This window comes from Triturus cristatus, chromosome 5_1 (genome assembly GCF_964204655.1).
Source record: "Triturus cristatus chromosome 5_1, aTriCri1.1, whole genome shotgun sequence".
NCBI lineage: Eukaryota > Metazoa > Chordata > Amphibia > Caudata > Salamandridae > Triturus > Triturus cristatus.
This window is the reverse complement of record NC_140587.1, coordinates 750708153-750733579: the sequence shown is the minus strand read 5'-3', so window position 1 is coordinate 750733579 and position 25427 is coordinate 750708153. Positions and strand designations below refer to the sequence as shown.

The 25427-nt window shown below is 45.1% G+C and overlaps 1 protein-coding gene across 3 annotated transcripts in view; it reads right to left on the bottom strand.

Moving 5' to 3' along the window:
- The window catches only part of KCTD1 (potassium channel tetramerization domain containing 1), a 370048-nt gene that overhangs the window by 223462 nt on the left and 121159 nt on the right, over positions 1 to 25427 (bottom strand). For 2 of the 3 annotated variants that reach the window (XM_085605723.1, XM_085605722.1), the window contains exon 2: positions 24801 to 24932. The exons of the other annotated variant lie outside the window; for it this stretch is intronic. In XM_085605723.1, coding sequence (XP_085461849.1) covers positions 24801 to 24851 — 51 coding nt within the window. In that variant the 5' untranslated portion in view covers positions 24852 to 24932. The remainder of the gene's footprint in view (positions 1 to 24800; positions 24933 to 25427) is intronic. 3 annotated transcript variants of the gene reach the window in all.

The window sequence follows — 25427 nt, the reverse complement described above, 5'->3', positions numbered from 1 at the left end:
CGCCCACCTTGTTGAAGTGTCTGAAAACATTGTTCTTGGCTCAGCTCTTACTTTACTTCATGCTGGGGTTGCACCATTATTACTTACTAAAACACAATAGCTTTCAACATCCAAGTTGACAAAGTATTAAATACTTTTGCTTTCTGCATTTCACATTGCCTTGGTTACGCGTCCTGTGCCAAACCAACATTCGCTGTTCCCTGCGTAACATAACACATAGCCGCACAATTGTTTCCTTACTACTGTCCATCTCACAAAATGCTACATATAGATCATAGATTCACCTTTGCGTGTGATGTTACATGTTATGTTGATGGTTCTTACTTTAGGAATAATGGGGGAATAGCTAGTTAGAGGATATACTGTGGGAACCTTACATTAAATAGTTGATGCTAAATTACATTCTGCTCAAGTTACAGAGATAATTACTTCGAGTTTTGCCTGTATTCTAGCTACACAGACAATTGTCAAAATATGCCTTCGGATTGCTCCTGATTTAAGCTTCTATGATGAGACAGAGTTTTTCTTACTTCTTTCTGCAGGTAGTCTAAAATCTATGTAATTGGGTTGCCTGATGCTCTCCATCTCCCAGGGGAGGTGGCAAATGCTAGGAGTGCTGCCCACCAAAAGGTCTAGTATGGCAGTTGAATGAGAAAGCTCTTGTTGATAATACTGCTAAAATTATACTCTGTCCTCCTACTATAAATGGATGGATCCTGTATGCAGGCCAAGCTAGGGTACCTCTCATGCAAACCTTAAAAGATCTTGCCACCATACAGGAGCATGCACCAAAAACCAAAAAGGCAATTTAAACAAGATACAGGTGTCTCAGCCATCCGGATGGACCGAGACAAGGTTGATAAACGGTTGCTCCTAGAATATGGTTACCCAATTTATCAGGTCTGCATCATGTATTGCACATCAGTCAAAATGATATGATCTGTTTACCATATTTTCCCTTCATTACCCATTTATGTTGGTATTCATATATGTGCATTTATGTCAAGCCTACAATTTTGGTAATAGAATCAAAACCACCTGAGTTGCCCATCAGGGTTGTACTGCCCTCATTGTGTACTGGGCACTCCCTTGGGAGGCTGAAATGTTTGAGGCAGGTTTTGCATGACCTATTATGGCTGGTACCACTCTGTCTTTTCACAACAGCAATTCTTCTTGTGGCTAGCCTTCTTTTGCTAGGTATCACATGTTTTAATAGTGGCAGCGACCATTTCAAAAACTCTGTGTGAGCTGCTAGTGCCGAGCAATGCACATGAACATACAAATTAACAGACCAGACACTTCCACTCAACCAGCTCATGCACCTACTGAGCACCTCGGGTCACGCCTGGTAGAGTCCTCTAGTGATTAACCAAAGTGGGAGTGGGCACAGAGCCATGTGGACTTACTGTCTTTGATCATCCTTTTGTCCTCAATTAAAAAGATAAGCACTGACATGCAGAGACTTGCTGGGAGGCACTTTCTTTGAATGGGCGATTGATGCACTGTTAATTTGGACTCCTCCTTTGACATGAAAAAAGTTAACTCAAACTGCATTGTAAGCAGTATCTTTGAAATTTATTACAAACATCACACCATAACAGCAGATGCCACTTAAGTGAGAAAGTCTCCCCAGTGTCCTTCAATACAGCTCTTAAGATGGCATTTTTGTACATCGGCCTCATTTATTCACTTCATTTTTTATCACCTCTATAAGAGCCAAAGATTTGGGTTTCTGGTGGATTTTCAGGGTAATGTAAAATACACCTTTTTAAAAAGTACACAACATGAACTTTGTTGCATTTTTTGTGTTTAAAACTATATATTTTGGATTTTCTTCCACTTTATAGCAAACTTTGGCAAAGCCATTAGTTCTCGCCTATGCAAGAACTATTGGCAAGGTGTTTTAGTCATGTTGTACACCAGTGTGGCTGCTGTTGAGCATGGCTAAAAGTTAGTGGTGTAGGGTGGGGTAGATTGCAGGGGAGTAGTGTGGGGCTTATTGGAGTGAGGTAGATTGGGATGGAGTAGAGTGTGGTAGATTGGATTGAGGTAGATGGGAGTGGGGTAGATTGGCATGGGGTGGGGTGGAATGGATTGGAGTGGGGTATGTTGAGTGAAGTCAGGTAGATTGGAGTGGGGTAGATCAGGTAGAATGGAGTGGGGTAAATTAGGGAAGAGTGGAGTGGAGTAGATTGGGTGGAGTAGAGTAGATTGGAATGGAGAAGGGTAGATTGGAATGGAGAAGGGTAGATCGGGATAGTTTGTAATAAAATGGAGTATATTGGGGTAGAGTAGAGTGCAGTATATTGGAGTGGGGTAGACTGGGTGGATTACAGTAGAATGGAGTGCTACAGATTGGAGGTAGATTGGAGTTGGATAGATTAGCGTGCGCTAGTATGGAGGGGTAGATTTGGGCAGAATAGAATGGGGTAGATTGGAATTGGTTTGGGTAGAGTTAGGTAGATCGGCAAAGAGTAGATTGGAGTGGGGTTGGTTGGGGGGGGTGAAACCCTTCTCAGTTATTTTCAGGGTGAAGCCACAAGCTCACAGGCTCTTGCTGACCTAACTTTGGCTTTGGCCCCAGTAAACCGTTCAATGATGTTTGTTTGACGTTTCTAGCAGGGAACAAATAAATACCTGCCTTCTCATTCAGAGAATCAGACCACCCGGGAGAGCTGTAATCTCTTTAACTGTTATTGGATGAGGTCCACACCAACTGTGAGGTTTATCCCTTTTGAATTGGAACATGCCAATCAGAGGTCCTGTCGCCTGGAGGCGGGACCCATTGGGTCATGTGTTACTGTTTGGTGACCCCTGAATTGAGACAGTGTCCTGGTCTCTTGCTCTCTCTGGGCGGCTCCCCTCCCCCTCCTCACCCACCTTGTGTTGTTTTTAATTTCTTTTGTGCCCTGAAGAAGCTGTGACAGTTTATTGGGTCTCTCACTAAAACACGTGTTGATGCTTACCAAGAAGTGGACCCAATCAATAACTGTGGAAGGTGATTCATAAAGTACTGTGATGAATACTGAGATTTATGTATGTCGAACCACTGGTTTTTGATTTGTATGTGTATGACCTAAGTTGTTTAGCTACATTCATTTAATAGATCGATGAAAACAAATCTAGGTTTTTGAATAAACTGTATGTCTTTTCAGATAAATAATCAGAGTGGGATGAGTAATCTTTGAACCACGAGGCTCAGTTGCAACTTTATAAGCGCTTCAAGATATACAGGAATTACCACCATATTGTCTATCTAGTGGACAGGGATTTTGCTTTTGTTTTCAAGTCACAAGTGAACCATAAATTAACCTGTGCATAACCCTCTGGTAGCTTGGCACAGAGCAGTCAGGCTAAACTTAGAGGCAAAGTGTAAGGAATTTGTTCAACACTTCAAACAGTATCACAGTGAAAGCACACCACAAAGGATCCCACAACAGGTTTGGAAAAATAGAGCGTTTTTTAATAAATGAAACAAGACCAAAATGAAAGAAAACATTTCAATTAGTAGAACCAGAGCTAGAAATTTTTAAAGATTTTCACATAGAATAGTGTTAAAAAACACAAAGCTTTAACCGCAGCTATCTGGTCATGTGCAACCGGGGGAATGTCACAAGTTCAGGCTGACCGTGATGGAGTGTGGGTTGATAAAGGGACTAGGTTAGTGCAGCTGAAAAGTTACCTTCTCAGTCATGTAGTGAGAAGTGACCACCTTTACAGCACCCTAAAAAATATGGGGGTACCTCTGGTGTCAATCAAGTTAATCACATGTAACCTGTAAAGATAAAATCAGTTAGAACAGTCAAAGATAAAGCAATGCGATATCATTAAAATCAAAGTCAATAATATTGATTCAGCAGGTGACGGTGCATCACACGCAAGCAAGACACCTTCTTGTCAGGTGTGTGAGGGTCTTTTTCCAACAAGGAGATCACTCTCCTGCACTATACTGGGGGCTATTCTACAGTTAGGATCTGTCTTTTGTCTATTTTCTTTCTATTAGGAACTGCATACTCATTGTCTATACATAGTCTCTGGGGTACGTATGCTGGACCTTATTACAAAAACCCTTATTTCTGTTTCCCTCGACTTTGTCTCCATAGTAAAGGGGGCCCGGGGAGCAGCGAAGCATCGCGGACGGTCATCTTTGTAGCGGGAAGGGCAGGCCCGTCTCTGAAGGCGGTCTTCGCTGTAGCGCGAGGATTCTCTTGTGGCGAGCTGTAGGGCCAGTGCTTCGCTGGGTCACTCCACATAAGCGGTTGATGCTGTAGTGCTAACAGTTGGACTGATGGAACTTCGTGTTGTTGGGATGTGCGAGTGTCAAGGATTCAGCAGCACTGGGCCAGTTCACAGGTGCGAAGATCCCAAAAACTTCTATTCAGCCACTCTGAGGCCACACCAAGGGCCCAGGACCTGAGGGGGCACCACTTGGGGATCAGGGCTTGCTCCAGATGGATCCGGGTGCTGGTGAAGGTGGTTGGGACTCTGTTATGTCCCTCTGACTCAGAACAGGAGCCCAGCAGACTAGCCCTTGGAGTCACTCTCGGAGTCCTGGGTTCAAGGGGTGTTGGTCCAGTTCTTTTCATCCAGGCAAAAGGACAGCAGGTTGAAGGTCAGCACAGCAAGGCAGCAGCACAGCAAGGCATAATCCAGCAGGGAAGCAGTCTGGCAGTGTGGAAGTCCTTCAGCAGCACAGCAGTCCTTCCTTACAGAGTATCCACAGGCCCAGAAGTGTACTGAAGAGTTGGTGTCTAAGCCAGTATTTATAATTAGTGTGCCTTTGAAGTCGGGGAGAAGCTTCAAGAGGTTTCCCTATGAAGTCCCCAGGCATCCTGCTTGCCCGTGCTCCAGACTACCTACAGGGGTATGCAGCCGTTTGTGCGGAGGCAGGACACAGCCTATTAGAGTATAAGTGAGACTGTGTCCAGCTTCTCCCTCCAATCCTGCCAGTGATGGCTCATACAGGCTCACCTACGCTCCCCATTGTGTGTTCAATTCAAAAGATACCAAACATTAACTGGATACCTGCTCCCATGTGCAAATTAAATCTAATTAAATATAATAAGGTAACTTCAATATTATCCTTTGGGAGAGATAGGCCACGAAGGAGTGAAAAACGAATTGAAGAGTTTTTCACTACCAGGACATGTTAAACTTAAACGTACATGTTCTACATTTGAAAAAACACTGCACCCTGCTCTTCTTGCTGTTCAGGGCCTACCCTGTTGGTGACTTATATGTACAAAAAGGGAAGGTTTGGGCCTGGCAAAATGTTTATTTTGCCAGGCCGACATGGCAGTTTAAAAACTGCACACACAGGCTGCAATGGCAGGTATGAGCCATGTTTAAAGGGCTACTTAAGTGGGCGGCACAATCAGTGCTGAAGGTCCTGTAGTAGCATGTAGTGCTACCTGACTAGGAACTTACAGGTAATTGAAATATGTTAATTATGGATATGCAAATGTTACCATGGTTGAAAGAATGAGCACATGCAGCAAAAATGAGATCAGTATAAAATGGCAGAGGAAGGCAAAAAGTTGGGGGGGGGGGAAGACCAGCCTAAGGTTGACAGGCCTAACAGGGATAGATTAGGGTAGGGTAGATTGAGATAGGGTATATTGGAGTGGATGGGGAGTAGTTGATTAGAGTGGAGTGAAGTTGAATGGGGTAGATTGGAGTGAAGTGGGGTAGATTGGGGTGGAGTGGAGTAGACTGGAGTTGGATACATTGGTGTGGAGTGGAGATTGGAGTGGAGTGGAGATTGGAGTGGAGTGTGGTAGAATGGAGTGGGAAGATTCAGAACGGAGTGGGATAGATTGGCGTGGCGCATATTAGGGTAAATATGGGGTAGATTAAAGTAGAGTAGATTGGAGTGGGGTCGATTGATTGAATTAGAGTATGGTAGATTGAAGTGGGATACATTGGAGTGGGGTAGAGTGGGTGAGGTAGAATGGGTGGAGTGGATTGTATTAGAGTGGAGTAGATTGGGGTAAATCGGAGTGGTGTAGATTGAAGTAGGGTAGACGGGGTGGAGTGAGCTAGATTGGAGTGTGATACATTTGAGTGGAGTGTGGAGGATTGCAGTGGGGTAGATTGGGGTAGAGTGTATTGGAGTGGGGTAGATAGGTGTAGAGTGGCATGGGGTAGATTGAGTGGGATATGTTGTAGTAGAGTGGTACAACTTGGAATGGAGTGGGTAGATTGGGGTATATTGGGACAAAGTGGGGTAGAATCAAGTGCAGTGTGGTAGATTGGGGTAGAGGGAGTAGGGTGGGGTTGACTGGATTGAGTGGGGTGGGATTGACTAGAGAGGAGTAGGGTCAATTGGAGCAGAGTAGGTTGGTTTTAGTGGAGTGGGGTCAATTGGATCGTAGTGCAGTGGATTTGGATAGATTGGAGTGGGTATATTGAGATAGAGTGGAGTGTGGTGTGGTAGATTGGAATTGAATGGGGTAGACTGGATGGGAGTGGGGTAGACTGGAGGGGAGTAGGAGTAGATTGGGTTGAAGTAGATTGTGGAGATTGTAATGTAGTGGGGTAGAGTGGGATAGATTGGAGTGGAGTGGGGTAGACTGAAGTAGAGTGGGATAGATTAGATCAGAGTGGAGTGCGGTAAGTGGTATGGAGTTGCATGTTTTGGTGTGGCATGGTGTATTGTAGAGTAGAAGGGCATGGAGAGGAGTAGTGTGTTGTGGACTGCTGTAAAGTGTAGTGGCGTAGTGTGTTGTATGCATGGTGTACTAGTGCACTGCCATTCAAGACAACACATTTTTTATTGAAATTACCATTACATTTGAAAAAACATACAGTTTACTGCACACCAACGATGTGTGGAAATGTCATCAACTAGTGTATTGATGTGTTTTGAGGGTATTCAAATTTTGTTTCCACCACACTTCAGAATTACAAAAAAAAAAAATGTGCTTCATTTGTACTTTCACAGTTCAATACATTCTGAACTATCAGCACAGTTCATTTTTTTGTGTGCAAGAAAAAATAACATCCTACACCCTCTCCTCTCACATGGGTACTCAGCAGGATTCTCACAGAGTCTCTCACTTTGAAGTTAGAGAAAGAAAAGGACCTCTGTCTTTGAATTCACAGCAAATGTGACGAGATAAGAACAATATTTAAAGACTGGTTTACAAAAGCGAGTACTCGTAAAGGTACATTAAACAGAACATGCTCACGGGGGCGAACTCAAGCTTGACAGTCTAAAGCAAATAAAACCAGCACATAGAAAGCAAGCAACTGAGTTACAAACCACAAAGCTAATAGTAAGCAACTAGCAAAATGAATTACCAGGGAAGCTTTCAAATTGCCCACAAGAAATAGTTAGCAAACTAGATAACTGTGCTGTCTGGTAGGCTTTGACCTAAAAAATAAAAAATACAAAAAAGTACTTTCTGAGGTGCGTGGCCAGTGGTCTTTGTAAAACAAAAGTTTCAAATAAAGCTGTTTTGTTTCTAATAGGATGTCTCTGACATTGTAGGTAGGGTCCGCCAAAAGTCCATAGCCATACAGAAGCTATGGTAAGCTCTTCCTATATTGCCCTCAAAGGTCTGACCAATCATGGTAAATGTGGAACCCAGGTATGGTAGGCATCTAGGCTCCCATTGTAGCTGCGCCAGGTCTTTGAAGTTGGCCCGTTTGCGCCACCGAGAAAAGTCAGGATTTTGGCCAGCTCACCCTAAAGCCAGACATGGAGCCAAACCTTTCCATCAGGTCACGGGCTCTCGTCAGGTTCTCGGTACCCCCTCTTAGAAATAGCAAAAGGTCATCAGCATAAAATTATATATTATGGAAGTCCTGTTTGATTTTCAGACCCTTGTAGAAGCGCCCCGTTCTGGCTGCTATGGTGAGGGGCTCCATGGCCAGAGCAAACAGCAGGGTGGAAGTGAGCACCCGTCCGTGCCGCGTAAAGTATGCCTGTCCCCTCCATTTTCTCTTTAGCGCTTGACACTCTGCAGCAGTGAGGTGCGTCTCTTGTAGTAGCGCTATCTAGACCCCCCTTCTGTGTAAGTAATACCTTGTATCGTTGTCATTGTATGCATACCCCTGACATTCCTCGTCATACTTTTAAATGTCAGGTTGTTGGCCGTCTATGCACTTTGCGAGGAGAACAATTCCTGTCCTCCCCCACCCTGTGCTTCCATCTTCTCCATTCAGCATGTCTCATCCTAGTTCTTGTAATCTGCTGGTATGACTCTCCAATTCCCACCCTTATAAATAACATCCAACACCCCCAACTCTCGCTCCCCAGGACAAGTAGCAATGTGCTATTCGTCCAAACCATGGTAATGGTCCAGAAACTTTGTGGAAGAAAGCTCACAGCAGTCTATAGCCTCGGGGGGGGGAGGGGGTACCTCTTGGCATTCTCCGGTGGCCAGGCCCTCGTCCGGCATACTTAGTTGTGGTATGCTACTCTGCTCAGAGTGAATGCTTGGTGTGTTTCCAAAGTTCCGTAGTTTGGTTGGGCGCCAGTGCACAGGTTTCTAGTTTATAAGTGCCCAGCGGAGGGCACCCAGGATTCAGGATTTGAAATGATCTTGTCCGCTGTGGCAAATATGGGCAGCTCCAGGCTATTGTTCTCAGACACGGAGTCTCTGATTCAGAATCTGGAGGAAGGGACTCCTGGTCCACAGTTCCTTGATCTGTTTGGTTCCCATTCACACGGGTCATAGCCTCTACTACTCTTCGGCGTACCAGCTGGGCCTCATCCTGGGAGGGCATAGCTGAGCTCTGTCGAGATCGCATTCCTCCAAAGGTCCTGCGTTGGCATTTCTGTTTCCTCTCTTCTGTGGCCAGGTTTGGTCTGTTCTGGGTTTTATTCCAATCCCATGCTTCTTGAGGAGTGTGAAAGAACCTTGTTCCACCCTGGGCCACTACTCTTAATTTTGCTGGGAAGATCATCGCATATTGCAATTTCTTCTGTCTAAGTACTTTTTTGATCTCTTGATAGGACGCCCTTTGCCGCTGGACCTCTCTAGAGAAGTCCGGGAATATGCGCACAGTCGAGTTGCTGACCTTCAGCTTACCCCTCTTGCACGATTGATCTAAAATGAAGTCCCAGGCTCTGTAGTGGAGTAGGCATGCTATGATTGGGCAAGGGGGAGCTCCTGGCAGGGGAGGACCAGTGAGAACTCAGTGCATCCTCTCAAGAGCAAATAACGGGGACAGGCCTTCAGGGGCAATGCTGGTTCGTAGCCAATCCTCGATGTAGTACGCCATGTTTGTCCCTTCATGCCCACGATGGGAACGTTATTGCGGCGTGATCGCTTTTCAGCATCTTCCACCCTGTTTTCTAAAATTTTCACTTTGGAGTCCAGGTCATGCAGGCATTCCTGCATCGCTGCCATACTAAGGGACATTTCAGCTAGTGTAAGTTCGTTCATAGTCACCTTCTCTGCCAGTTTTGTTATGGTCATCCTTGAACAGGTTAAGATCTGTTCCGATAATATCTATTTTATGCTCCAGGGCTTTCCTGGTTGCTGTGATAGCGTGTAATATGTCTTGCAGGCAAGGGCCCTTGGCTAGTTTCGCCACCGGTGGAGCCGCCATGCTAATAGCGTGCTGCTCGGTTGCTTCCTATGTTCAGGGTCCTTTCTTTGGAAGTATTTGCCCATTGTGTCCTGCCACATTGTTGGTCTTAGCGCCTAGGCTATCCCTGCGTGTCCCAGTTATTGATCTTTGTCTGACCAAGGCAGCTGGGCCCTTGCGGAGTTCTCTTCAGTGGGTGTCAGTAGCACAAGTGGTCTGAGGGTTAAGCAGCTTCAACACCCATGTCTTGTGCTTCTTTAAATTCAGCAATGTCTTCTGCTGCGTCTCCCTCTTGCTTGGCTCCTCCCACAAGTGCAGTATCTTAGTGCCGGGGCCTTCTGCCCCCCGGGGCTAATATGGCGCTATGCCCGATCCTTAGGCTTTGTTCCACAAGCCCCCTCCCAGTGTGAAGGGGCCCACTGTTGCGCCCTGTTCTTAGCAAGCAATAGGGGCCTTAGAGCAGATCGCTGGGTTGCTCGCCTGTGTCCGCAGCCAGGGTCTCCATCCTCAGCTCCCTGCTCCCGCCAGCAGTGAAGTTGAACCTCTCTTTGTTCGCCCTCGGCACCCTCCGTTTAGCCCACCAAGGGTCGCTGCTTTGCTTAGGTCCGCCTCTCGTCTCCCCATTGCAGCTGGGTGCTGTTCAGCCCGGTTATCGCCACTGCAGCTCCGAGTCTCATGGGCTGTCCGTCTCCTACCTCCTGTGTCTGCCGGGTAATGTTGGGCTATGCAAGCATCTCTGCCATCAAGCGTCACTGCTCGGTCCTGGCTCCCAATGGAGGCAGTCAGCCAGCCCCAGGCGGAGATGGGGGCCAAGACCCACACAGGTCACTATTCCAGGCCGCGACCGCCGGCGCTGGCATTTTGATCCCAGGAAGGTGGCGGATGGTGCAGCATTCAGTTCCCTTTTCTGGGACTTTGGGCGGCAGACCCTCCAGATCATGATGCGTGTCGTGTCTTATCCAGTAACCCCCACGTAAGGGAGATTTGGCTTTGGCAGGTATATCTTAGGTAGGATGGAGCAAGATTAGGCCTGGCCACGAGGAGCGCTGAATCGAGCTGCTCACTCCATCGGCACCAGGTCACGCTCCCTCAGTGACATCACCAATGACATCACTGATAACATCTCAAATGACCTCATTGATGACAGTTTGAGCGTTCAATATTTATACCAAGCTGTATTGGTGAATCAGTCGGTTTAGGAGCGACTCTATGGACGACTCAGTGGGTGCGTGACTGACTGTATTAATGAGTGATTAGGTGTCTCAGTGAATGTATGGGTGAGTAACTGGTGGTGTGAATGTGTGCATCTGTCTGTCAGTTAATGTCTAAGTGGGTGTATGAGTGTTTGTGGGTATGTAAATGGCTATATGGGTGATTGATTTGTTGTATGGCTACATCTATAGTTTTCTGGGTTTGTGGGTGAGGTGTGTGTGACTGCCTGTATGGATCAGTGAGTGGGTGCGTGAGTCAGTGGCTGTATGGGGTACTGTTGCAGGTGTGTGTAAAGTTGTATAAGTGAGTGTGTCTATATGGCTGTGTCGGTGATTGAGTGCATGCGTCAGTATGGGTGAGTAACTTAGTATGTGAAAGGCAGTATACGAGAGTGATGGAGTATATGAGTGACTGTATGCATGAGTGAGTGAATGAATGCGAGTGGCTATATAGATGTGTGCATGCTTCGGTCAGTGACTGTATAGCTGAGTGAGTATGTATTCCTATTTGTATGAGTAGGTATGTGGGTGGGTTTGTAACTGTTTGGGTGACTAAGTGACTGCATGATTGACTGTATGGGTGAGTTCCTACGTGTGTGAGTAGTATAATGGGTAACTCACTCAGTGTGTCAGCCCCTCTATGCCTGTATGAGTAAATATGTCAATGGTTGTATTAGTGAGTAAGTAGGTCTATGAGTGGCAGTATGGGTGAGTGAGTAGATGTGCTTACAGATCAATGAATCAGTGAGTGGGTGGGTGTGTGTCAAAGTACTGGTATGGCTCTGTGAATGGGTTTGTGAATGGTTGTGTGGAAGCTGCAGTGGGTGTGTAAAAGATTGTACAGTGGTGTGAGTGGGTGCGTCAGATGCTGTGGATGATATCATCACTGATGTCATCAGTGATGTCACTGACAATGTCAAGAGTGATGTAATATGTAAGGTCATAAGCAGTGCATTGCGGGGGTGCGAGTTATAGTTAGCTCAGCTAACTATAACTGCTGAATTTCTCTGGTTTTGTACGAATTAAATGTCAGTCTAAACTATAACATCCCTCTAACCTTTATTTTTTTCAGTGAAATTCTAAGGTTTTTAAAATGCTAGTTTCTAACTAACGTCCCTGAAACCCGTGCTTTTTTCAGTGGATTCCTAAGTTTTTTTTTTAACTAGCAGTCACGTTTCAAGGGTGGTGGAGGAAGGGGGTTCGGCCTCCAATCAGCTCTCACAAATTCGACTGTGTAAGACTTACAGGAGGTACCAGGAGGGCTTCTTGGCCCTCAAAGTCCCTCTGGAGCCAAGGGGACTTTATCCCCCAACCAAGAGCGCACCAGTAGGCGCATTTGCAGAGTGGGGGAGAAAGGGGGCGTGACCTGCTGTCAGAACTCAGCAATTCTGCAGTATGGGACTTACTAACGGTAACAGGAGGGGTAGTTGGCCCCCCAAGGATGTCCTTGGGGGCCAACTACCCCTCCTATTACATCCACTAAGTCCCACACAGCGGGATTGCTGAGTTCTGATAGCAGGCCATGCCCTATTTATCCATCACTCTGCAAACACTGGTGCGCTCTTAGTTGGTGGATGAAGTCCCCTTCACTGCTAGGGGTTCTTAGGGGCCAACTAGCCTACCTCCAGTAAGCCCCACACAGCTGGACTGCTAAGAGGTGGTCCGAGGCCATGCTCCCTTTCTCCACCACCCTGCAAATGTGCCTCCTGGCGCACTGCTGCTTGGAGGATGAAGTCCATTTAGTCCTGAGGTCCTCAGGACACAAGGGGACCTCATCCCCCCACCAGCAGTGCACTAAGAGGTGTTTGCAGAGTGTTGTAAAAAGGGGCGTGGCCTCGGACCACCTCTCAGCAATCCCACTGTGTGGGGTTTACTGGAGGTAACAGGAGGGCTAGTTGGTCCCTAGGGACCCTCAAGAGGCAAGGGGACTTCATCCCACTTCCAAGAGCGTGCCAGGAGGCACGGTTACACGAGTAGTGGTGAAAGGGGGCTGGGCTTCCGACGAGTTGCCAGTTAGTTTATTTTTTTTTTATTATAGGAAAGGGGACTGTGTGGCCCCCTGCCCTTTGCACTGTTGGGCCCCAGGGACCCCATACCCCGGGGCCCAACTTTATTTTTTTATTTTTAATTAAATACAAAAAGGGGGGCCACAAGGCCCCCCTCCTGAGGTAGATATATGCTTTTCTGCTCTCACTTCCATGAAGCGAAGCACAGTTTGCTATGGCTAGGTGGGAGCAGTGCTCCTGCCATGCCATAGCAACCTGCAATGTCCGTGGGGCACCCCAGGACATTTTTGGAGCCAGCCCTGGGGAGTGGCAGCCCCAAAGGCCATGGAGGGCTCCTTAAGGGGGGCCGTGCAGCCCTCTTTCGGGGGAGGTGGTAGTCCCCTGGGCTGTGTGGGGGCTCCCCTCATGCCTTTTGTAAAAAAAAAAAAAAAAAAAAAAAAAAAAAGAATGCCCCAGGGAGGTGGAAGTCCGTAGGGCTGCTGGGGGGGCCATGTGCCCCCCGCATTTGACTATAGCCCCTGGGAGGTGGCAGTCCCAAGGACTGCGGGGGGGCCCCCATGGGCCTCCGCATATCCTTTTCCAATTGCCCCCGGGACCTGGCCCGCAATTAATTTTTTTCTTTCTTCAGCAGGATTTGCGCACTCTGCGCAACTCCCGCCGCAAAGTTTTTAAAAAAATGCCTTTTTTGGCCCTGGGGGCAGCGTGTTTGTACCCTGCCCCCTTTTCTTTTCTTTTCTTTTAAAATCCTTTTTAACCTTTTTCCTTGCGACTCGATTCAACAGTCACAAGATGGCTGGCAACACTTGGTTGGATTTCAAGCTCGAGATCGGGAGGGCTTGCTGATCCTCCGTGGCCTTATTTATTTATCTGAGAAATGTTTGAATTTCTCAGGAACTACTGAACGGATTTACACCATTTGACAAAAAGAGTGCTTTCTGGACCAAGAACTACTTTTTTGCCAAAATTGGTGCAATTCCTTTTTGCAGTTCGAGCTGTGCGCCGTTTCTAAAGATTCCTATGGAAATTAACATGGAGAAAACGTGTTTTGGGCCCCCACTTGACGAATCACCCCGAAACGGGTCCATCTATATTGGCAAAAGAGAAAATACTTTTTGAATAGAAACAAGGTCCTACCTATAACTACCTACCAGGGGGTTGGGGGTGTCGCTGAACTCTTTGCCAGGTCCAGTTTTCAGCCGATTTTGTTACAGGGCAGATCTTGCAACAAAAACGGCACCCCAGGAGGCCAAAACCAGCCCCCACCCGTGCGACTCACCGGGGGATTGCCCGTGCCCGCTACGGCCAGTCCGGCCCTTGTCAGTAGGAAATATTTATATAAATGATATATATATATATATATATATATATATATTCACTGAAAAAACCATAGGTTTCACACACGTTATAGTTAGGAATTAGCATTTAAAAAACCTTGCAAATTCACTGAAAAAACCATAGGTTTCACACATGTTATAGTTAGCGGAAATTTTACTGATAAAAAACCAATGAAATTCCCCCGTTATAGTTAGTGCAGGCAACTATAACTCACGCGACCGCAATCCTCTGCTGATGCTAATACTGTATTTAGACACTTATTTACCCATGTCTTCTTCCATACATTTTTAGCTATACATATATTACAAATATTTTCTTTTCATAAAGACACATATGTCATCAGCAGAAGATTGCGGTCGCGTGAGTTATAGTTGCCTGCACTAACTATAACGGGGGAATTTCATTGGTTTTTTATCAGTAAAATTTCCGCTAACTATAACATGTGTGAAACCTATGGTTTTTTCAGTGAATTTGCAAGGTTTTTTAAATGCTAATTCCTAACTATAACGTGTGTGAAACCTATGGTTTTTTCAGTGAATTTGTACATTTTTTTAAATGCCAAGTTACTTTACGCCATTCGTGGCGTGCGCGCCCACTTAACGCAGTTTGTTCCGTGCGCGCACAGTGAGCACGCGGTGCGCTTCACGCACCGCGCGCCCACTTTACGCAGTTAGTGCCGTGCACGCACGGTGGGCACGCGGTGCGCTACGCGCACCGCGTGCCCACGTTACGCTAGATGGGCCATGTACGCACGATGCGCTTCGCGCACCGTGCGCACATGGAGGACATATGATGCACTTCGTTTTTAAAGGTAATATTTTAATTTTTCGCATTAGTTATAAGCCATGCACAAATGGTGACCTTCGGGCACCATTTGCACACGGGGTGGAGAGAGTATGGATAATTTTTTTTTTTAATATTTTTTTTTTTAATCTTTTCGTTTTTTACTTATGTGATAAGCCATGCACAATTTGTGACCTTCTGTCACCAATTGCACACGGGGTGGGGTTAGTGTGGATATTTTTTTTTTTTTATATTTTTTTACCGTACGCGTACGGTAAGCGTAATCGGCGAAATAAGCGAAAAAATAAAAATTCCGTTTTTGGCCTTGGGGGATCTTTGGGGACTCCCTGTACATGGCTATGTGTGTGGGAGCTGTCAAAACAGCCCCTTTAAATGTTTTTGTGCTTTGTTTGTTAATCATCTCTCTCAGTGCGAGAGAGAAAATGGCGGCCGCCGCTTCCTGGTTTCGGCCGATTCGAATGTTTACTAAGATCTAAGAGCCAATCATAATCGCGCTCGCGCACGCCACCGTACGCGTACGGTAAGCGTACCGTAAGCGCACCGTAAGCTGGCTCAGATATATATATTGATTTAAAGGCTATTTTCTCAGAATCTACTGAACAGATTTACACCAAACCTACAAAAGGCACTTCCTTGACCTGAGGACTACCTCTCTGCCAAATTTCCAGTAATTCTGTTCAGCCGTTCGGGCTGTAGCCCTGTCTAAAGGTCCTATGGAAAAATGCATGGGAAAAACGCGTTTTGGGACCCCCCTTTTATCTCAGCCCCCGCTTGACGAATCCCCCCCGAGACTTTCAGGGTAGGAGCGGAGCGGAGCGCCCCACCTATTTTGAGAAATTCGCGAGGATTCGTCGACCGGCGCCAAAGTTATTCAAAATAGAATGTTGCGGATTTCCTATGGAAACAGGGTCCTAACTATAACTACCTACTGGCGACTGCCAGTAGGTAATATATATATATATATATATATATATATATATATATATACATATATACATACATATATACATACACACACACACACATACATACACACATACACACATACATACATACACACACACACTTTAACAATGTAGATTTATATGTATACACACTTTTAGAAGAACTACGCACTACAACATTTGTCGGTTTATCTGATGAATAGAGAGATAGGTTGTGTATATATTATCTACTGGCGGTCGCCAGTAGATAGTTATAGTTAGGACCGTGTTTCCATAGGAAATCCGCAACATTCTATTTGGAATAACTTTGGCGCCGGTTGACGAATCCTCGCGAATTTTTCAAAACTAATGGGGCGCTACGTTCAGCTCCTACCCTGAAAGTCTCGGGGGGATTCGTCAAGCAGGGGCTGAGAAAAAAGGGGGGTCCCAAAACGCGTTTTCCCCATGCATTTTCCCATAGGACCTTTAGTCCGAGCTACAGCCCGAACGGCTGAACAGAATTACTTGAAATTTGGCAGAGAGGTAGTCCTCAGGTCAGAGATGTGCCTTTTGCAGGTCTGGTGTAAATCTGTTCAGTAGGTCCTGAGAAAATAGCATTTAAATCAATATATATATATATCTGTAAGTGCGCACGGTGAAAAACCAGAAAAAAAAATAAATACATAACTTAGCATTTAAAAAACCGTACAAATTCACTGAAAAAACCATAGGTTTCACACATGTTATAGTTAGCTGTACATTTCACTCATAAAAAAACCAATGAAATTCCACGTTATAGTTAGATCAGGTAACTATAACTTGCGCGACCGCAATCCACAATGTGTCATTTCAGATGTCATCATTGATGTGATGAGTGATGTCACTGACTATGTCATGAGTGATGTAATATGTGACGTCATCAGCAGTTTATTGTGGGCGCGCAAGTTATAGTTACCTGATCTAACTATAACGTGGAATTTCATTGGTTTTTTACGAGTGAAATGTACAGCTAACTATAACATGTGTGAAACCTATGGTTTTTTAAGTGAATTTGCAAGGTTTTTTAAATGGTAATTCCTAACTATAACGTGTGTGAAACCTATGGTTTTTTCAGTGAATATATATATATATATAGACTTCAGCAAATGAGAAATAAACTAAACTACATTTACACGTTCACTGCTACAAGAAACCAAATTGGTAGCTCTGCCACAGCTGCCAGAAACTGATGTAGCTCTTTCAAGGCTCTCAACTATCTACCCTGCCATCCACAACATTGCACCTACCTTCATCCTCCTGAAACTATAGTCATGATTGCAGAACAGAATGCCATAATCTTAGCCGTCTCCAGTTCAGACCATTGCAATCTTCAGAAAGATAACACTTTTAATGGTAACAGGTTCTCCGTATAAACAGCAAGTTCTGAAACTCACTCCTGGCAAAAATAGGACCATACATGTTGACTGAACTCCAGAAGATGGTAAAGACCTGCCCATTCCCAAACAGATGTCTTGCTCATACGCAAATCCGATGTGTTACTTCCTGACGTTGTCCAAATTTCCTGACCTCTGAAGCAAAATGTCACAGGCCAGTCCAATATGGACTGGTTAAGATTTGTTTTTATAGTCTAGGCCAGGCACACCTCGTACCATAATCCCAAAGGCAATTTTAAAAATCAATAAAACTGTATATTCTACCAGGTCTATTATTTTACCCTTTATTAACAATGAATGAAATGGTCATAATATTATCTAGGGTAGAACAACCACACGTCTTAAGCCAGACTGATGTACTGCCATCATTTGATTATCTTCAGGACAGTTCTCCAATTTGCTCAAAAGAACACTGGCGTACCATGTGGCATCATGATCTAAGAGGGAAGTTAGACTATAGCTTCATAGCTCACTAGGAGAGGCGTTCTTGTGAATTGGGTGAAATAAAGCACAATTCCAGTTAATAGGGATTCCAACACCCAACCAAAAGGGATTGAACATGGAATTTAATTTCTAACCCAGAAATCTTCAAGAGATTTAAAAATGCTTCCCAAGAGCTATGGTTTCTCCTTGCTTTTCAAATGGAGGACGCTACAATATTTTTGGACTATACCATTTCCATGTCTCCACTATGGACTTATTGTACTTCAACTTTTAGCAGATAAATATTCTCTTTAGTGACCTATATAATTTCTAAAGGTGTCTTTGAAATAAGAAAGAATATTCCTGCCTTGATGCATTGTAAATTATTTTTGGAACCTGTTTAGATACCTCAAGAATAACCCCTATTATTTCTACCACATTCATAAAAAATACGAACACAATTGTCTCAAAATAACATTGTTTTGATTCCTGATTTGCTTTATGATATTCTGCTTTTAACTTAAATATTATTCTGCAGTAAATTATCTTTGAATTTGATCAATAATTTTCTCATGTTCCTTAATATCTTATTATATACCATGTTGACGCTTGGAACTAAATATTCCTCATCTTACAACATATTTGGCACACTTAATAAATATTTCAAGAATGTTAATATCTCAGGCCCCAACCATTGTAGTTCTGAGTTTGCACTTATGTGAGGCCAATCTTCCAATACCATCTTAAATCTCACGAGTTCATCCATCAGCTCATTTGTTCCAATCGAGTAGAACTTCATCTTATTCTTTTGAAATCAGATAATTCAACCATGTTCTAGATTTGTGTATTCTTCACTTTTGGAATGGTAATTTGCATAGTATTGATTATGGGAAATGATCACTACTAACCTGCATTTGGATATGTACATTTGGACACACAGAATAAATTGCAGAAACAAGCGCATTATGTAATAATGTCTACATTTGAACTTAATATGTAGTGTTGAGAGGGACCATTCAGAAGTTTAAAGCCAAACTACGCATTAATTCCAAACTCACTTTCTCTTGGGACTGGTTACTAAATTCATACACCGGAATATTTCAATAAGCACTAATCGGTTCAATTTCAACATAATATCCAGACTTAAACAATAAATACAAATTCAAGTATGCAATCACAATCATCCCCATAGAATTCAAATCAGCTCTAAGATGCCAGCAGATATGGAACACCAAGAGCACAGCTCTTGAAGATCGCATTAATGCCATCAACAAATGCCAGCACTGACAGCAGCAAGGAAACTCTTAGCCAAAGATTTCACTGCACCTTCTGCCACCCCCAGAAACATCACCCCCTCACAATACCGTTGAAACAAGCTCTCAGAATTCTTCTGTAACAAAAATCACCTTCATATACAGATACTTTGACTCTCAACCAGACCCCTTCACCATCACAACTCAACTTCCAATCACAGCTGATGAATGAGCCTGCTGTCACCACAGTGGAGATTGCAGCTACCATGAAGGCACTCCACTCAGGGGCTCCATCTGACCATTGTCCCCATCACACCTTCACCAAAGGACTCCTACCAATTAGCAAAGCACTAACACCCAACCTCAAAGCCTCCATTAATTCAGCCACATTCCCAGAAACCTGGAAAAATTGCACCATCATGTCCCTGGTCAACCATCCACTGAGCCAGCTATGCTTTCCAACTACTGACCCATCTCCCTCCTACCATACCTGGTAAAAGTCTCTGAGAAACTAGCAAACCAACACCTCAACTACCACCTCAGAAACCACCAGCTCTTCAATGCCATGCTGTCCAAATTTAGGCTCAACCAAAGGACAGAAACAGCACTCATCGCTGCCACATACTACATTCACATTATCCTTGACGGAGACATAGCCTCCCCCATTCACCTGGACCTCTCGGCAGCATTTGAAACAGTCTCACACCCTATCCTCATCAGGCACCTGCACGAGATCGGCATCCAAGGACCTGCTCTCTTCTTGATCTGCTCCTTCCAAACAGATAGAACACAAGTTGTCATCCTGGCATCTTACTCCTTGGAAGCCTGAATCTCATCCAAGGAGGGTGTCAAAACTCATTACTGAGCCCTACCCTCAACGCTTACATGATCCCTCTATCTGGATGAAAGGCAACTGTCTCAAGCTCAACATCGACAAGACAGATGTAGTGATCTTTGCTAGGAACACCTCACAATGGGACTCCAACTCGTGGCTGGCTGAAATTGGACCCACACCCAGAACCCATGCCAGGAACCTCAGAATAATCATCAACAGCAAATTGGACATGACAGCACAAGTCAACACCGTCACTGTATCCTGCTTCTACACCCTGAAGATGCTGAGAAAAATCGTCAAATGGCTCCTATGCAGTACTAGAAAAACTGCCACTCACACCCTAGTCACTAGCAAGTTGGACTATGGGAAAACCCTCTACAATGGGATCACCAAGCAACTCACTAGAAGACTTATTGCTCCTGAGGCTGCGTTATTGCTCCCGAGGCTTGAGCCGGGAGTTTTAGCTTTTAGTGTTCAGTGACCTATTCTGCGTGCTACTATCCGACGCCAGGGCAGTAACTATAGTGCTTTTTTTACCTCTCTGTTTACTTATATATTTACTTTATGTATCCTGTTTTTGCCGCGATTTAATAAAATGTCATTTTCATCTTTTTAATACTTGCCGCTCATTGTGCCTTGTGTGGGGAGGCTTCTTCATCTTTTTGGGTCCGGGAGGGAGCCACTTCTCTGTTTCTCGGTGTTCTGTGACGCCATTTTGGGTGAGGCTGGGTTGACGGTCTAGTCCCCCAGTCCTACTCACCTGATCCCTGTTGCCTGCCTGATAGAATCAAACGCTGGTGCGAACGCGCCACAGGCGTGCCTAAGGCAAGCCCGTCTGCGCCCGTCCGCACCCCGGGAGCGTCCAGCGCCAGCCACGCTGAAAGTTTGAGGCCTGATGTTCGGATTGAATGTTATTCATACACCCGATCTGAGCTTCTGGCATTAAAAACGCTCATCTGCTCTGGCGGCAAGGAACCAATCGGATTACATAACATAGGGTGGAAATGTCCCCTATGTCAGTTTTGTCTGCAAGATAAGGTGCCAGCCCCGGTTCCTCATTTCCATGCTACGAGATTTCCCCCCCCCCCCCCCGCTGCGGGCGGCGTTTATCAATGCACGCTCCTTAGTTAAACATGCCCCAGACATATATGAACTCATCTCTGATTTCACCTTGGACCTGTTGTTTGTGACTGAATCTTAGCTCAACGAATCCTGTGCACCAGTTATCGAGGAAGCAATTACTCTGGGATATAAAATTGTTAGAGCCGACCGACTGACCGGCAGAGGAGGGGTTGCCGTGGTGTTAAGAGATTCCTGGGTTTTCACCAGCGAGGCGACTGTTGGGTTGGTCGACGGGGAGGCTCTTGATTTCTCCATTGCCATGTCCCCACATTTTACACTAGGAGGCACATTGGTGTATCGCCCCCCTGGCCCCTCGAGTGCCTTTCTGAAGAGTCTGGACGACATTATTGTGCCACGTGCTCTTCGCTTCCAACACTTCCTCCTGCTGGGTGACTTCATTATTCATCTGGATTGCCCCGGATCTCAGGATACTAACGAACTCAACGACTTACTAGTTCTAGCGCATCTAACTCAGTGGCTGAAAATGCCCTCACACTCAGGCGGCATACAATTGACCTGGTGTGCTCTAACTTTGGACTATCTATAGAGAGCCCCATCCAGGTTCCCTGGTCTGACCATTATTTGGTCTACTTTTCTTGGCCACGGGAATCACTAATGCCCCTCAGTACCTCTATCCTTTGTAAACCCCCTCCGAAAATTGAAATCCCCTACCCTCTCTACTACCCTCTCAATATCCCGCCCGGTGCTCTCTAACGACCTGGATATGGCAATTGACAATTTTACCATCTGGATTAAGCAGGGGGTCGGCTCGGTTTCTCACCCTAATCGCAAAAAGTAGTCACGTCTCTCTCCTTCTAGCCCCTGGTACTCTGGCGCATTAAGAGAGCTCAAACTAGGGTGTAAGAAACTGGAACGCCTCTGGCGCCTGGAGTATTCACCATCAGCAAAAGCTGCTCTGCGGAAAGCTCAAAACCTCTATTATTCACCATTAAATTGGCTAAGAGTAGTTTTTTTGCTGAACGTATTGACAAAGCAAAAAACAATGGCAGAGAGATCTTCTCCATTGTAAGAAGCTTTCTAACACCCTACACCGAACATGTAGCCGCCCCCGCCTCATCCCAATGGTGTGAGGAGGTCTCCTCTTTTTTCATCGGGAAAATACAAGCCATCCAGGATAGCCTGCTGAAGGGTTCTCGGGGATCATCTATTTGCCACAGCTTCTCTCCTGCTACGGGCTCAGACATACTGGCCATTCTTAACACTCAAGTCAGGCTCCCCTTCGGACCCCTGTCCTGCCAGAGTACTGGCCGGAGTAGCCGAGGTAGTCTACCCGGAAGTTACCTCAATCATTAATCTGTCTCTGTGCACGGCACGGGTCCCTCTGCATTGGAAACAGGCCAAACTTTTGCCACTCTTAAAGAAGCCCTCACTGGATCCATTATTAGTGGCCAGCTATCAACCCATCTCTCTCCTTCCAGCCCTGTCTAAAATCTGCGAAAAAATCGTTTTTCGACAGCTGGATACTTTTGTTGAAAATTCCGGTGCCCTCCATGCGGCTCAATCCGGGTTTAGGAAAAGCTATAGTACCGAGTTGGCTCTAGTTTTACTGGATCTCTCTGCTGCCTTCGACACGGTACCCCATCATTTCCTACTTTCGCGTCTGGCTAGCATCGGCATCACAGGCTCTGCTCTGGAATGGCTGAAATCTTTTTTGGAAGACCGTTCCCGGCAGGTCTGGTCACCTCCCTTCGCCTCAACTGCTAGGAATGTGGCTACTGGTGTTCCTCAAGGTTCTACCTTGAGCCCACTACTTTTTAACATCTATTTGACACCCCTTATTTACTTGACAGAGGAGTTGGGGGCGAAAGTAATCGCCTATGCCGATGATACCCAGCTTCTATTCACCTGGAATGATGGGGACCGGTCGACTTTTCAAGCGCAGAATTGCCTCTCTTCTGTGTTCCAGTAGTTGGCACGTGCCCAACTGAAATGTAACGAGGATAAGTCTGAGGTCTTGCTATACGGCTCCTTTCCTCCTGCCTTTTATGAAAATCTGTGGCCAAATGACTTTCCTCGTCCAAAGTCCGTGGGTGCGCCTGCTAAAAACCTAGGAATATGGTTTGGCACCGATCTCTGTTTCACGGTTCAAATTAGGACACTCACCGGTGCTTGCTTTGGCATACTTAAATCTCTTAGAAGATTCCTTTCCTCTTCTTCCCAGCCAAGCAAAGGAAACAGTTGCCCGGGCACTCATTCTTTCCCGCTTAGACTATGCCAATGCCCTCTACTTTGGCATTTCTGGCTATCTGTTGAGTAAATTGCAAACAATTCAAAATGCCGCCGTCAGACTTTTTAACATCTCTAGAAGGTCTAATGTGAGAAAACATTTGCGTGATCTGCACTGGCTCCCAGTGGCGCAAAGAGTGCAATTTAAAGCTCTCACGGTGGCCCACAGAGCGCTGCATGGTCTGGGCCCTGCATATATTAGGAAGAGGTTCACCTTCTATGTCCCCAGCCGAGCCTTACGTTCAGCCTTCCAACGCTTGATGATCATTCCTCGTTTCCGTAGATCTCGGCTGGGAGGTCAGTCTATCTCAGTCAAAACTGTGTCGGTTTGGACCTCTCTCGCTTTGGCTATTCGGAGCATTCAGGAGCTCGGCCCTTTCAAAAAACAACTTGAAACTTTTCTCTTTAACTAATCCACTCAAACTCTCCATCTCTCAGATAACTACTCGCGCCAGGATACTCTTGAGTAATTGAGCGCGCTAGAAAACCTTTTATAACATAACATAACTTCAAACCAACTAGTACTCAGCAGGCAATCTCATTCCCAACCTCACACACAGAGATCACATAACACCACACCTCAAGGAACTTCACTGAATCCTGAAACACAAACAAGCTTAACTCAAAGTCCTCACACACATTCAAGTCACTACACAACTCAGGCCCATCTACCTGAACAGTGACACCTTCTTCCACCAATGATCTAGACAACTCTGCCCCCACATAACTCCTAATTACAATCATACACAGAACCAGAACAGGCGTTCTCAACGCTCACTCCTAAAACTTGGAATGACCTCCCACGCCACATCATAGCCTCCTCATCTTCTCTTGAATTCCGCAAGAAGCTGAAGATCTAGCTTTTCAATTAACCAATGAGCCATAGGCAGGGCTAGACACAGACAGACAAACAGACACACACACATAGCACCAGGATACTCTTACAGCTTTACAAATTCACATAACACAAGCCATCTTGGTTAAAACCTAACCTGACCTATTGTAAATTTAAAAGGAAGGGTGCATTAAGACCACCAACACCCACCAGCATACGTTCTGGTCCCTAGCCCTTTGTCACTCAGATGGCACAACTGCAGCGTGCACATTTGACTCCTGGGGTCTAAATCTCTAGATTTCTTCCACCAGATGGAGAGCAGCCACACCAAATCTCCTCCCCTCTACTCTTTCTTCGCTCTGCCGTCAGAGCAACAGATGCAGACCTATTGGGATAGGAACCAATTTACTAATACCAGTGTTTCTATGACTGCAAACATTACTTTAAAGTGCATGATTTTTAATATGTGTATCAATTTATAGTTTGCAGTACTATTTGGGACAGGGAAGCTAAGAAATAGAGTTCTAAATTGGTCAGTGCCCACCGTTCCTTCATCTGTGGAGCAAATGGTTTTTGTAGTCCCTACCCAGGATCTTTTATTGCTGCATATAAATAATAAAGCCATCCTGTTATTAAAAATATTTTAAAAAACTAAAGAAAAATGGCTCACAAGGCATGGGAGGGTTTGAAACAGAAATAAACATTGGGGTAAAGCTACCAATAAAATAATGTTAACCTGCCCCATTACCAGACATGAATAAACATTTCCAGGGTCAAAACCTTTTCTTATTTTATGAAACAGAATTCCATAATTAGGAAAATATGTCACTCACCGAAGATGAAACTTGTATTCCCAAATATTTAAGCTCTTGAGTTGTTGCCATATTGCACAATTCTGAAGGCAGATCTGTTCCGCTACAATTAATCTTTGTAATGTTGATCTTGTATCCCAATTTTTTAGAAATCTGTTGATAAATTTCAAATGCTAATGTTAGATTTTCTTTTTCCAGTGTGAGGGCCACATTGTTAGCATATCATATAATGTTTGAAGTCCCAGACACTTCCGGGGCTACACAGTTAGAACCTTGTGAGCCGATATATCCAGGCAGTGGCTCAATAAAAGGAGCAAAAAAGGTGGACACTGGTCATCTGAGCATGGGGCCTCTTTTACTGGGATTACCATCAACCCCAGTCTCCATTAAGTACATGTTCTGTGCTTGATCAGTGGTACAAGGACCTTATCAACCTATAGAACTGGAAATGAAAGTTCATATAGTCGAAGACTATCACATTTTTTTTTTTAAGTTCACTGTGTCAAATGACATTTCAGCATTCAAGAATCAAACAGCCAGAGGGAGTTGAAGTCCCAATGTCAGGTCAATGGTCTCCAAGAGATAATGGCTGTTTAAGGCCAGTTGCTTGTAATAAATACGATCTGATTCAGGTTTACCATTCCTCCT